Genomic DNA, 14,676 nt, shown 5'->3' with positions numbered 1-14,676 from the left:
TCCTGCTTAACCAGTTCTGTTTTTCTGTGGACATTTACTTATTTAATTAACGACACCATACGGGAACAGGCCTTTCCACCCTTCAAGCCATGCTTCCTCAGCAACCCTACAACCCCGACTAACCCTAACCTAATCACGGGCAATTTACAATTAACCGACCCGGCACATCTCTGGACTGTGGGAGGAAACCCGAGCACCTGGGGAAAACGCACACATTCCACAGGGAGGATGTACCGAGACTACATTCCGAACCGTGCTGGAATTGAACTCTGAATTTCGGATTGCCCTGAGATGAAATAACATCAGTCTAATGGCTACCACTTCAGAATAAGCTTTCATTCTGGGATTTGGTAATGTAAGTGTTGTAATTCTCTCATTCCTCACCTAAACCATTATTGTTCACGTGCCCTCTCAGGCTGAGTGTTACCAGGGTAACGGGCTGCACGAGGCAACCCAGCAGAGCTTGATCTTAAACACAGATTCTGCAGATGCTGGAACTCAGGGCGACACGCACAAAATGCTGCAGGAACTCAGCTGGCCAGGCAGCATCCATGGAAATGAATAAACAGTTAACATTCGGCTGAGACCCGTCATCAGGACTGGAAAGGAAGGGGGAAGATGCCAGAATAAAAAGGTGGGGGTTGGGGAAGGAGGATAGTTAGAAGGTGATGGGTGAAGCCAGGTGGGTGGGGAAGGTCAAGGGCTGGAGAGGAAGGAAGCTGACGGAAGAGGAGAGTGGACCATGGGAGAAATGGAAGGAGGAGGGGCACCAGAGGGAGGTGTGGAGAAGAGGTAAGAGGGGAACCAGAGTGGGGATTAGAAGAAGAGAAAAGGTCAAGGGTACTGATTTATTATTGTCACATGTAGTGAGATGTAGTAAAAAGCTTTTGTTTGCATTCCATTAAGGCAGATCATTCCGTACACTGAGTTAACGAAAAGGAAAGCAGAGTGAAGAAACACAAATTGCTGGAGGAACTCAGCAGGCTTACGGAAGGGAATAATGCTTCATAGTTTTAGGCCGAGACCCTTCGTCAGGCTTCGCAGAACTTTCATAGATCAACTTCATAGAGTTTGAGCTGTTCTTTTGCCAATTTAAGAAGACACAGCTGATAGTGATCGTTTTCTGAGACATCTTTCCCCCTAGGGTGCTCCTAACTAAGCACATGCTAGTACAGCTTGCTTGTTTGTTGACATGATGGTCAGATTAATTCACTAAACCCGGGAGACCCAACCTTTTTTATGCCATGGATCTCTACCATTAACCGAGGGGACTGTGGCCCTCAGACTGGGAACCTGCACTACGCCCACAGGGCTAGACTTCAAACCACTACTGAATAGATTAAAGTACTTCACTCAGATTTATCGCTTTTAATCAGACAATGGCGAGTAAAGGTTCCATAAGGTTGCTTAGCCGGGGGAGGTTGTGGTGAACTACATATACCTGTCTGGACACGCCCCCGCTGCTGACTGCTCCTGTGGTTCCTCCCACAGACCCCCGCTGACTGCTCCTGTGGCTCCTCCCACAAACCCCCCCGCTGACTGCTCCTGTGGCTCCTCCCACAGACCCCCGCTGACTGCTCCTGTGGCTCCTCCCACAGACCCACTGCTCCTGTGGCTCCTCCCACAGACCCCCGCTGACTGCTCCTGTGGCTCCTCCCACAGACCCCCGCTGACTGCTCCTGTGGCTCCTCCCACAGACCCCCGCTGACTGCTCCTGTGGCTCCTCCCACTGACCCCCTGCTGACTGCTCCTGTGGCTCCTCCCACAGACCCCCTGCTGACTGCTCCTGTGGCTCCTCCCACAGACCCCCGCTGACTGCTCCTGTGGCTCCTCCCACAGACCCCTGCTGACTGCTCCTGTGGCTCCTCCCACAAACCCCTGCTGACTGCTCCTGTGGCTCCTCCCACAGACCCCCTGCTGACTGCTCCTGTGGCTCCTCCCACAGACCCCCTGCTGACTGCTCCTGTGGCTCCTCCCACAGACCCCCCCCCCCCCTGCTGACAGCTCCTGTGGCTCCTCCCACAGACCCCCCCGCTGACAGCTCCTGTGGCTCCTCCCACAGACCCCTGTATAAAGGCGATTGGAGGCACAGGAGCAGTCAGCGGGGGGGGCGCGTCCAGACAGGTATATGTAGTTCACCACATTCACCCCCCCCCCCCTTTGTTTTAAAAGAGAGTCCCCATGGGGCGAAGTTTCTTACAAGTATATTTACAGGTTAAGTCTATCAGGTGGTCGAATCTGTCGCTGCGATCTACGTAGCACCGGCTGTGATTGCACCGGAGACGGTGGTTGTGCTGGTTCCGGCCTGACTGGAGGTATCAGCCCACTAGGCGTCAGTGATCCCTCACGCGTGTGCGAGGCGCCCGGTATGGGAGTGTCCTGAGGAGTCTTTGTAGGGCTCGGTGTGCGCGGTGTCACCTCGAGTACAGGGTTCATAGTTACCGTGGAGTGTTCAGGGTAGTGGTCTGCTGCTCCTGCGGGCGCCAGGTCGCGGACGGAGACCGTGTCCTCCCGCCCATCAGGTAAGACCATGTAGGCATACTGGGGGTTCACATGTAGTAGGTGAACCCTCTCGACCAGCGGGGAGTATTTATTGCTCCTCGCATGTTTCTGGAGCAGCACCGGCCCTGGGGACGTCAGCCAAGCCGGTAGGGTGGTCCCAGTGGCAGACTTCCTGGGAAAAGAAAAGAGGCGCTCATGAGGGGTGGCATTGGTGGACGTACATAACAGAGAGCGGATGGAGTACCTCGGGGAGGACCTCCTGCCATAGAGAGAACGGCAACCCCTTTGACTTAAGGGCTAAAATTGTGGCCTTCCACACTGTGGCATTCTCCCTCTCCACCTGTCCATTTCCCCGGGGATTATAGCTCATGGTCCTACTAGTAGCAATGCCCCTAGCCAGCAGGTACTGGCGCAGCTCGTCACTCATAAAGGAGGACCCTCTATCACTTCCTGTGAGTCCCCTTCGGTGTCACGAATGGTGTCTCTGTCTTCCAGAGGGAAATGGTCTGGATGGTGGACCAGTGCCAACTGAAGGCCACATTTCCCTATCTGGATAACATCACTATCTGTGGTCACGACTGGTCGGATCACAACACCAACCTCCAACGATTTTTCCAAGTGGCCAAAGCCCTGAACCTTACTTATAACAGTGACAAGTGTGTGTTCGGAACCACCCGACTCGCTATCCTCAGGTATGTCGTGGAGAACGGGGTCATTGGCTCTGATCCCGACCGTATGCGCCCCCTGTTAGAACTCCCTCTTCCCACCACTCTCAAAGCCCTCAGACGGTGCCTGGGCTTCTTTTCCTATTACACCCAATGGGTCCCCCATTACGCAGACAAGGCCCACCCCCGGTCAAGTCTACCACTTTTCCCCTCTCTGCCGAGGCCTGCGCGGCCTTCAGCTGCATTAAAGGGGACATTGCCAAAGCAACGATGCACGCGGTGGACGAGACCATTCCCTTCCAAGTAGAGAGTGACGCCTCTGACTTCGCGCTGGCTGCTACCCTCAATCAGGCAGGCAGGCCAGTAGCATTCTTCTCTCGTACCCTTCAAGGCCCTGAAATTCGGCACTCCGCGGTGGAGAAAGAAGCCCAGGCCATAGTGGAAGCTATTAGGCACTGGAGGCACTATCTCGCTGGCAAAAGGTTCACCTTGCTGACCGACCAGCGCTCAGTTGCGTTCATGTTCAGCAACCAACAGCGGGGCAAAATCAAAAATGGTAAAATTTTGCGGTGGAGAATAGAACTCTCCACCTACAACTATGATATCCTGTACCGGCCTGGAAGGCTCAATGAGCCCCCTGATGCCCTATCCCGGAGAGCGTGTGCCAGCGCACAGCTCGACCAGCTATACGCCCTCCATGCAGATCTTTGCCACCCGGGGGTCACCCGATTTTACCATTTGTGAAAGCCCGGAACCTGCCTTACTCCCTTGAGGACATCAGGACGATGACCAGGGACTGCCAAGTCTGCGCTGAGTGCAAACCGCACTTCTACCATCCTGAAAAGGCGCAACTTATCAAGGCCACCCGCCCCTTTGAGCGATTGAGTGTTGACTTTAAGGGCCCCCTTTCCTCCACCGACCGCAATGCCTACTTTCTCAACATTATCGACGAGTACTTGCGGTTCCCCTTTGCCATCCCCTGCCCCGACACCACTACCACGTCCGTCATAAAAGCCCTGCGCCAGCTGTTCACTCTGTTCAGATATCCCTGCTATATCCACAGTGATAGAGGGTCCTCCTTTATGAGTGACGAGCTGCGCCAGTACCTGCTGGCTAGGGGCATTGCTACTAGTCAGACCACGAGTTATAATCCCCGGGGAAATGGACAGGTGGAGAGGGAGAATGCCACAGTGTGGAAGGCCACACTACAGACCGTGGCTCCTCCCACAGACCCCTGTATAAAGGCGATTGGAGGCACTGCTCCTCCCTCAGTCTCCAGGATGTAGTGTGGTGGTCGCTTGCTGCTTGTGCTTTCTTCCAGCCAATAAAAGCCTACCTTAACTCACGTCTCCGAGAGTTATTGATGGTGCATCAGAGGTAGCGGGGATAAGCTCCCACCACCTATTAAATTCTCCCAATGGCGTGCGTCTCAAGCAGCCTCTGACAACCAGCCCAGCTCCTGGCTGTCACGTGTGGTTTAGCTACCAATCCCGGCGGGGTTTTTACTAACATGGGAAGGGGCAAAGGTGGGTTACAGGCAGATGGGGTTCGACAGCCATGGTTGGCAGCTCATCTAGAAGGAAAACTCTGATCTCAAACTTCCACTGCCTTGCGGCTGTACCCACTCACGGGGAAGGCTTCGGGAGTAAACCCTGAGGAAGAATCCGGAGCCGGAGTCCCTAAGGCAGTCCTACGTTGAGTTCAACACTGAATGGCAATCCTGCGATGCCGGTGCTGCCAGATAGTTTTGGCTCTGCCGTTGCTTTGGGCTCATCAGCTGAGTGGAGAGGGGGAGATTGCTGCGTGGGCAACAGCTCGCTCCACATATCGTACTGCCCTGGCTTGCGTATCACATAGACACCTGGGACGCAGCACCCATGGCCAGCCCTGACCAATGCAGGGCCTCAAGGGACTCGAAGCTCAACCTGACTTAGTGAACCCTGCTTCTTTGCTGATCTGATGCTTCAGAATCACACAAGGTGGTCGTTAAATCCTCAGGGCTCCCACTACTACTGAATCGATTAAAGTACATCACTCAAATTTATCATTTTTATCAGACAATGGTGAGCAAACAAAGCTTAATCTAAATCCTTTATCCATAACAGTGTAATCTGAAACCATCCAATGTAAGAATGAAAGGAAGTCTAGTGTATGGGGTTAAAACTGTGTTAGTCAGGAAGGGTTAATTTCCTTATTCAGCATGCCTCTTCCAATAGAATCTCAAGTTCTTCCACTGCCTGATACACTGATTCGGGAGAAGTGAGGGCAAAGTACTGACAGCAAAGCCAGTCTTCCAACGTCACCCGTTTCTGCTCGTCGCAAAAGCCCTCGCTGAACTTCAATGCCAGCAGGATGCGTTTCACGTCCAGCCAGTTCTTCAGCACATTTGGTGGGTCTTTGAGGCCAGTGTGCACGCTGAACACCTTACTGCACGGACCCCACAGCAAGGCTTGTAAGATGCCCTTGGCCTGACGGATGTGGATTCTCTTGTTGGGGTCGGCGCGCAGGAGCAGGTGGGCGAGGTGCTGGAGCCCCTCGGAGTAGGTGGATAACGGACGGATCTGAGGCAGGTCACTTGTACTGTACTCGTGGTCTCCTTGCTGCCGTACCATGTTCTCGAAGGGATTTGACATGTGAAGGACCTCATAGATGAGGATGCCCAGCTGGAATTCGTCCACCATCTTGTACTGCGATGAGGACATCTCAGGAGCCAGACGGGCTTGGTCGGGGTGCAGCCTTTGGTCAGCCGCAGCACTCTTCTGTTTTGCTTTGGAAAAATTGCTGATAATAAGCTGCGGTAGGTGGAAGCTGCCACTCTGCGCTTGGCTTCCTGGGTCAGATGTCTGGCCTGCCCCCCCGACCAGCAGCAGGTTTTCCAGGCGGAGGTCACAATGTGTAACGCCATGGCTTTTCAGGTGCTCCAACCCGAGGCACAGCTGCAGAAGGAGGAGGCATATGTGGCGTTCGTAAACGTCTGCCTGGGACTCATGAATGGATGCCGACTCGTCCACAAAGTCGGCCATGGTTTGGTGGGGGGTCTCCTGCATGATGATCACGTGCTGGCACCTACTATTCACGTTGCTCTCTGGTTTAGCCTCAGTGTTTTCGGTCGAAGCGCTGGGCTCGTCGTTAGCTACTTCTGTCTCTGAAGCGTTGCTGTGTTTGGCTGCATCTTCTGCGGGTGAGAGGTTTGTTGGAATTGTGGCCACAAAGTTTCCTCGCACCTGTTGCACATTGAAGTGGACAGGGAGACTTTTCTGTACTGAGAGACCACTTGGTTCCATCTCCGGAGATTCTTCGTTCAGAGTTTTGGAGACCTGTAATTGATAAAAATAAGAAAGAGTGTAATCAGACTATGAAAAACATACATCTACATTCAATGGCCACTTTATTAGGTACACCAATACACATGCCCTTTATTGTAAATATCTAATCAGCCAATCATGTGGCAGCAACTCAATGCATAAAAGCTTGCAGACATGGTCAAGAGGTTCAATTGTGGTTCAGACCAAACAATAGAATGGGGAAGAAACGTGATCTAAGTAACTTTGCCAGTGGAATGATTGTTGGTGCCAGATGGGGTGGTTTGAGTATCTAAGATACTGCTGATCTCTAAGGATTTTCATGCACAACAGTCTCTAGAGTTTACAGAGAGTGGTGCATAAAACGACAAAAAATCCAGTGAGTGGCAGTTCTGTGGGTGAAAATGCCTTGTTAATGAAAGAGGTCAGAGGAGAATGGCCAAATTGGTTCAAGCTGACAGGAAGGTGACAGTAACTCAAATAACCACACGTTACAACAGTGGTGTGCAGAAGAACATCTTCGAATGCACAACACATTGGACCTTGAAGAGGATGGGCCATAGTAGCAGAAGACCATGAGCATACACAAAGTGGTCACTTTAGTTTGGTACAGGAGGCACCTAATAAAATGACCACTGAGTGTATAAAAGCAGGCAGCATGTTTTGAAATTGCGTTTAATTTCAGAGTAACAAGAAGATGAAAATGTCTTGGAAGAACTCAGGTATAGTGCTCCAAATTGAATGAAGTACACTTGTGATACGTCTATAGGACTGTGCAAAACTCTTAGGCACACACATATATGTAGCTGGGGTGTCTAAGACCTGCACAGTCTTGCAGTAATTTTATGCATTGCACTGTACTGCTGCTGCAATAAAAATCATGGCCTATGTGAGTGATGATAAACCTGATTCTGATATGAGTCTCTATTGTGGACTGAGAGAGGGAAGGGGGCAGGGAGAGGGGAATCATTGTTGGGAGAAGGGGAAGGGAGAGGAGAGGGAGTGGGAAGCACCAGGGAGACATTTCATAATGAGCAGTAAACCAATTGTTTGGAATTAAATGACCTTGCTTGGTGTCTCGGGTGTCTGCACCCTTACCAAACCCCCCCCCCCCCCCCCCCACCCCTGGCACTCCTTCTCTGCCACCCGTCCCACACCCTCACCATTCTCAACATCCTTTGCTCCCGCCAGATCTATAAACTCACTCTCCACTCCATGTTGACAAATTCAGTACTGTGCAAAAGTCTTAGGCAACATTGTTAAATATATATGTGCCTAAGACTGTTGCACAGTACTCTATAGAAACAAGGCAATATATTTATTGTCTATTTGAAAGTTAATTGCATTAATTAAGATTTAAAACATAGAACATAGAATAGTACAGCATATTACAGGCCCTTCGGCCCACAATGTTGTGCTGACCCTCAAACCCTGCCTCACATATAACCCCCCACCTTAAATTCCTCCATATACCTGTCTAGCAGTCTCTTAAACTTCACTAGTGTGTCTGCCTCCACCACTGACTCAGGCAGTGCATTCCACACACCAACCACTCTCTGAGTGAAAAACCTTCCTCTAATATCCCCCTTGAACTACCCTCCCCTTAATTTAAAGCCATCTCCTCTTGTACTGAGCAGTGGTGCCCTGGGGAAGAGGCGCTGGCTGTCCACTCTGTCTATTCCTCTTAATATCTTGTACACCTCTATCATGTCTCCTCTCATCCTCCTTCTCTCCAAAGAGTAAAGCCCTAGCTCCCTTAATCTCTGATCATAATGCATACTCTCTAAACCAGGCAGCATCCTGGTAAATCTCCTCTGTGCCCTTTCCAATGCTTCCACATCCTTCCTATAGTGAGGTGACCAGAACTGGACACAGTACTCCAAGTGTGGCCTAACTAGAGTTTTATAGAGCTGCATCATTACATCGCGTCTCTTAAACTGTATCCCTCGACTTATGAAAGCTAACACCCCATAAGCTTTCTTAACTACCCTATCTACCTGTGAGGCAACTTTCAGGGATCTGTGGACATGTACCCCCAGATCCCTCTGCTCCTCCACACTACCAAGTATCCTGCCATTTACTTTGTACTCTGCCTTGGAGTTTGTCCTTCCAAAGTGTACCACCTCACACTTCTCCAGGTTGAACTCCATCTGCCACTGCTCAGCCCACTTCTGCATCCTATCAACGTCTCTCTGCAATCTTCGACAATCCTCTACACTATCTACAACACCACCAACCTTTGTGTCGTCTGCAAACTTGCCAACCCACCCTTCTACCCCCACATCCAGGTCGTTAATAAAAATCACGAAAAGTAGAGGTCCCAGAACAGATCCTTGTGGGTCACCACTAGTCACAACCCTCCAATCTGAATGTACTCCCTCCACCACGACCCTCTGCTTTCTGCAGGCAAGCCGATTCTGAATCCACCTGGTCAGATTTCCCTGGATCCCATGCCTTCTGACTTTCTGAATAAACCTACCATGTGGAACCTTGTCAAATGCCTTACTAAAATCCATGTAGATCACATCTACTACACTACCCTCATCTATGTGCCTGGTCACGTCCTCAAATAACTCTATCAGGCTTGTTAGGCACGATCTGCCCTTCACAAAGCCATGCTGACTGTCCCTGATCAGACCATGATTCTCTAAATGCCCATAGATCCTATCTCTAAGAATCTTTTCCAACAGCTTTCCCACCACAGACGTAAGGCTCACTGGTCTATAATTACCTGGACTATCCCCACTACCTTTTTTGAACAAGGGGACAACATTTGCCTCCCTCCAATCCTCCAGTACCATTTCTGTGGACAACGAGGAGATAAAGATCCTAGCCAGAGGCTCAGCAATCTCTTCCCTTGCCTCGTGGAGCAGCCTGGGGAATATTCCGTCAGGCCCCGGGAACTTATCCATCCTAATGTATTTTAACAACTCCAACACCTCCTCTCCCTTAATATCAACATGCTCCAGAACATCAACCTCACTCATATTGTCCTCACCATCATCAAGTTCCCTCTCATTGGTGAATACTGAAGAGAAGTATTCATTGAGGACCTCGCTCACTTCCACAGCCTCCAGGCACAACTTCCCACTTTTATCTCTAATCGGTCCTACCTTCACTCCTGTCATCCTTTTGTTCTTCACATAATTGAAGAATGCCTTGGGGTTTTCCTTTACCCTACTCTCCAAGGCCTTCTCATGCCCCCTTCTTGCTCTTCTCAGCCCCTTCTTAAGCTCCTTTCTTGTTACCTTATATTCCTCAATAGACCCATCTGATTCTTGCTTCCTAAACCTCATGTATGCTGCCTTCTTCCACCTGACTAGATTTTCCATTTCACTTGTCACCCATGGTTCCTTCACCCTACCATTCTTTATCTTCCTCACCGAGACAAATTTATCCTTAACATCTTGCAAGAGATCCTTAAACATCGACCACATGTCCATAGTACATTTCCCTGCAAAAACGTTATCCCAATTCACACCGGCAAGTTCCAGCCTTATAGCCTCATAATTTGTCCTTCCCCAATTAAAAATTTTCCTGCCCTCTCTGATTCTATCCTTTTCCATGATAATGCTAAAGGCCAGGGAGTGGTGATCACTGTCTCCCAGATGCTCACCCACTGACAGATCTGTGACCTGTCCCTGTTCGTTACCTAATACTAGATCTAGTGTGGCATTCCCCCTAGTCAGCCTGTCAACATACCGTGACAGGAATCCATCCTGGACACACTTAACAAACTCTGCCCCATCTAAACCCTTGGAACTAAATAAGTGCCAATCAATATTAGGGAAGTTAAAGTCACCCATGATAACAAACCTGTTATTCTTGCACCTTTCCAAAATCTGCCTCCCAGTCTGCTCCTCGGTATCTCTGCTACTACCAGGGGGCCTATAGAATACCTCCAGTAGAGTAACTGCTCCCTTCCTGTTCCTGACTTCCACCCATACTAACTCAAAAGAGGATCCTACTACATTATCCACCCTTTCTGCAGCTGTAATAGTATCCCTGACTAGTAATGCCACCCCTCCTCCCCTTTTCCCCCCTCTCTTTCCCTTTTAAAGCACTGAAATCCAGGAATATTGAGAATCCATTCCTGCCCTGGTGCCAGCCAAGTCTCCGTAATGGCCACTACATCATAATTCCATGTATGTATCCAAGCTCTCAGTTCATCACCTTTGTTCCTGATGCTTCTTGTATTGAAGTACACACACTTTAGCCCTTCTACCTTACTACCCTTACGCCCTTTATTCTGCTTCTTTTTCATCAAAGCCTCTCTATATGTTAGATCTGGCTTTTCTCCATGCACTTCTTTCACTGCTCTATCGCTCTGGGTCCCATCCCCCTTGAAAATTAGTTTAAACCCTCCCAAACCACTACATATACATAGATATCTGAGGATTCAAAACCAGAATCAGAAATCAGGTCTAATATCACCGGCATATGTTGTGAAATTTATTAACTTTGTGGCTGCAGTACAATGCAATACCAAGATAAATGCAGAAAAAAATAAATTAATTACAGCAAGTAACTTGGCGTGGCCAAGTGGTTAAGGCGTTGGTCTAGTGATCTGAAGGTCGCTAGTTTGAGCCTCAGCTAAGGCAGCGTGTTGTGTCCTTGAGCAAGGCACTTAACCACACATCGCTCTGCGATGACACTGGTGCCAAGCTGTATCTGCCCTTGCCCTTCCCTTGGACAACAGTGGTGGCGTGGAGAGGGGAGACTTGCAGCATGGGCAACTGCTGGTCTCCCATACAACCTGGAAACTTTCCAAGGCGCAAATCCATGGTCTCTCGAGACTAACGGATGCCTATTAAATAGTTACAGTAAAAGTAGTGCAAAAACAGAAATCATTAAAGAAAGTGAGTGTTCATGGATTCATGGTCCATTTAGAAGTCGGATGGCAGAGGGGAAGAAGCTGTTCCTGAATGCTCCTGAGTGTGTGCCTTCAGTCTTATGTACCTCCTTCTTGATGTTATCAATGAGAAGAGAAGTGGAGAGAAGAGGTGATGGGGGTCCTTAATGGAAGCTACCTTTCTGAGGCACCGCTCCTTGAAGATGTCTTGGAGACTATGTAGGCTAGTACCGATTATAGAGTTTACAACTTTCCGTAGATTTCAGAACCATAAGACCATTCAACTTTTAGGTTTTTTGTGTTGTCAAAAGGTCTGGATGAGAAATCCTGAGGAAGGGTCTCAGACTGAAACGTCCACTCTTTACTCTTTTCCATAGATACATCCTGACCTGCTGAGTTCCTCCAGCACTTCGTGTGTGTTACTTTGAATTTCCTCCATCTACAGAATCTCTTGCATTGGAACAAATGTTTGCTAATTTCCTAATGCCAATTGCAAAATGATGGTCTTACTGCTGGGAGGAGACTTCGCAATTCAGAATATACAGTAACTGTGAAAATCAGATAATTCGCCCATTTTCCCGTAGCAGAATAGTATCTTTGATGCTATGGTGTACCTTCTACCAGGGATATAGAGTTTTCTGCAGATGCCAGAAATTCAAGTAACACACACAAAATGCTAGAGGAACTCAACAGGCCAGACAGCATCTATGGACAGGAATAATGAGCTGAGACAACCTATAGGTAATTTATTAACTGTCTTGGTTAATAATACTTATTAACTGATGCTAAAATGCTAGTTAGGAATCTACCCCCTAGCTTGTACTGCCTTATGTTACATAAAGGATCTATTTAATGATTAAGACCACAAAGGTGAACTTGAACCAAGGGGAATAAACAGAATAAACAGTCCTGATGAAGGGTCTTGGCCCAAAACATCAACTATTTATTCCCCTCCATAGATTCTCCCTGAAGTTCCTCTAGCATTTTGTGTGTGTTGCAATAGAATATCTTTTTACTGAATGCAGTCACTCCCACAAAATAGTTTTGGTTGGTATAACAATAGAACACACCACATAATGCTGACCGCTGTCCAAGACAACGGGTGCACAACATAATTTGCATGGGAGGTGATCAAAAATATGCTATCGAGGTAGCTTTGAGAGCATGAGAGCGAGAGAATGTGTAATCAGAGCAGGTCAAATTCCCCCTCGAATAGAAACACAAGGAATTCTGCAGAGGCTGGAAATCCAGAGCAACACACACAAAACACTGGTGGAACTCGGCAGGTCAGGCAGCATCTATGGAAATGAATAAACAGCTGACATTTCAGGTCGAGACCCTTCATCAGGACCGAAAAGGAAAGGGGAAGTTACCAGAATAATTAGGTGGGGGGGGGGGGAAGGAGTGTAGAAGGTGATAGATGAGGCCAGGTGGGTGAGATATATGAAAATGTTTGTTTTTTGAATGAAAGAGATCACACTGTCAACACTGACTACGGTACAATGAACATAGAACACAGAACGCTACAGCGCAGTACAGGCCCTTCACCCACGACGTTTTAATCTACACTATGATCAATCTAACCACTCCCGCCTACACAGCTCACCATTTTCCCATTATCCATGTGCCTATCTCAGAGCTTCTTAAATATCCTCGATGTATCTGCCTCTACCATTAGGGCATTCCTTGCATTCACCACTCTCTGTGTAAAAAGTTTAGCTCCGACATCCCCCGATACTTTCCTCTAATCACTTTAAAATTATGCTTCCTCGTATTAGTCATTTCCGCTCTGGGAAAAAAAGTCTCTGGCTATCTACTTAATCTATGCCTTTTAATTGTCTTCTACACCTCTATCAAGTCAACTCTCATCCTTTTTGGCTCCAGAAAGAAAAGTTTTAGCTCGTTCAACTTATCCTCATAAAACATATTCTCTAGTCCAGGCAAATTCTTGATAAATCTCCTCTGCACCCTCTCTAAAACTTCCACATCCTTCTTAAAATGAGGCAGCCAGAACTGAACACAATACTCCAATTGTGGTCTAGCCAAAATTTTCTAGAGCTGTAACGTTATCTTACAGCTCTTGAACTCAGTCCTGTGACTAATAGAGGACCAAAGCCTTCTACAATCAATTGCTTTGGCAACCAGGAGGAGTATTTGAATCCCTGGATGGTGGAGAGAAGAGATGAAAGAGCAGGTGTGATTTTTTCGGAACAGTTTACTAGTTTTGAAAGCTAGTTTACTGATAATTTAGACCAAAGTTAAACATTTAGAGCTGTACTTCTGCCTTTGATAGGACCAGGTATTTTCACGACAAGATCAGCAGATATAAGGAAAATAGAAAAAAGATATCGGCAAGCAATTATACAATAATTAATGAAGGAAAATGTCCCAATGTTCTTCACAGGAACATTATCAGGCAAAATATGACACTGAGCCAGGTAAAGGGAAGTGACAGGTAGCTAAATGCCTTGTTAAAGATTTAGCTTTAAGAGCATAAGAATTTGGCCGACGCACATGATAAAATATTAATAGGTGGAGATTTTAACTTTTGTTTAGACCCAGTTCTAGATAGGTCAACTAAGGCTATTACAAAATCAAAAGTAATAAAGCTAACTTTATCATTGATGAAAGACTTAAATTTGATTGATATATGGAGAAGAATTAATCCAAGAGAAAGAGATTATTCATTTTATTCAAATAGACATAAAACTTATTCAAGGATTGATTTTTTCCTATTATCAATGAATATTCAGGATAGAGTGAAAAGTGTGGAATATAAAGCGAGAATACTGTCAGATCATTCCCCCTTGATAATGACAATGATAATGATGGATAAGGCGGAATTGATTTACAGATGGAGATTTAATTCAATTTTATTAAAACGTCAAGATTTTTGTGATTTTATGAAAAAACAGATCCAATTTTTTTTGGATATAAACTCATATTCAGTTGATAAATTTATATTATGGGAAGCGATGAAAGCATATTTGAGGGGTCAGATAATAAGTTATACTTCTAAATTTAAGAAGGAATATATGGTAGAAATAGATCAATTAGAAAAAAAGGTTACAAAATTAGAAAAAGAATCCCAAAGATATATGACAGAAGAAAAACGAAGACAACTTGTCAATAAGAAGCTACAATATAATACACTCCAGACATATCGAACAGAAAAAGTAATTATGAGAACTAAACAGAGATATTACGAATTAGGTGAAAGATCACACAAGATTCTTGCTTGGCAGTTGAAAACAGAGCAGGCTTCCAAAACAATAAATGCAATTAGAACAGGTGCAAATAAAATTACTGTGGTGAACTACATATACCTGTCTGGACACGCCCCCCCTGCTGACTG

The 14,676-nt window shown here is 47.3% G+C and overlaps 1 protein-coding gene across 1 annotated transcript in view; it reads right to left on the bottom strand.

Annotated features, from left to right (window-relative positions):
• Window positions 1–2,184: 2,184 nt before the first annotated feature.
• The window catches only part of LOC140740316 (inactive tyrosine-protein kinase PEAK1), a 100,607-nt gene continuing 88,115 nt past the window's right edge, over window positions 2,185–14,676 (bottom strand). Inside the window, exons 4-5 of the mRNA XM_073069470.1 lie at window positions 5,372–6,484; window positions 2,185–2,674 (exon numbers count right to left, since the gene is read on the bottom strand). Of these exons, the coding sequence (XP_072925571.1) occupies window positions 2,591–2,674; window positions 5,372–6,484 (1,197 nt within the window). The 3' untranslated portion in view covers window positions 2,185–2,590. The remainder of the gene's footprint in view (window positions 2,675–5,371; window positions 6,485–14,676) is intronic.

This window comes from Hemitrygon akajei, chromosome 16 (assembly GCF_048418815.1).
Source record: "Hemitrygon akajei chromosome 16, sHemAka1.3, whole genome shotgun sequence".
Classification (NCBI taxonomy): domain Eukaryota; kingdom Metazoa; phylum Chordata; class Chondrichthyes; order Myliobatiformes; family Dasyatidae; genus Hemitrygon; species Hemitrygon akajei.
The sequence above is the reverse complement of the archived record's forward strand: the minus strand, read 5'-3'. Positions and strand labels throughout refer to the sequence as shown.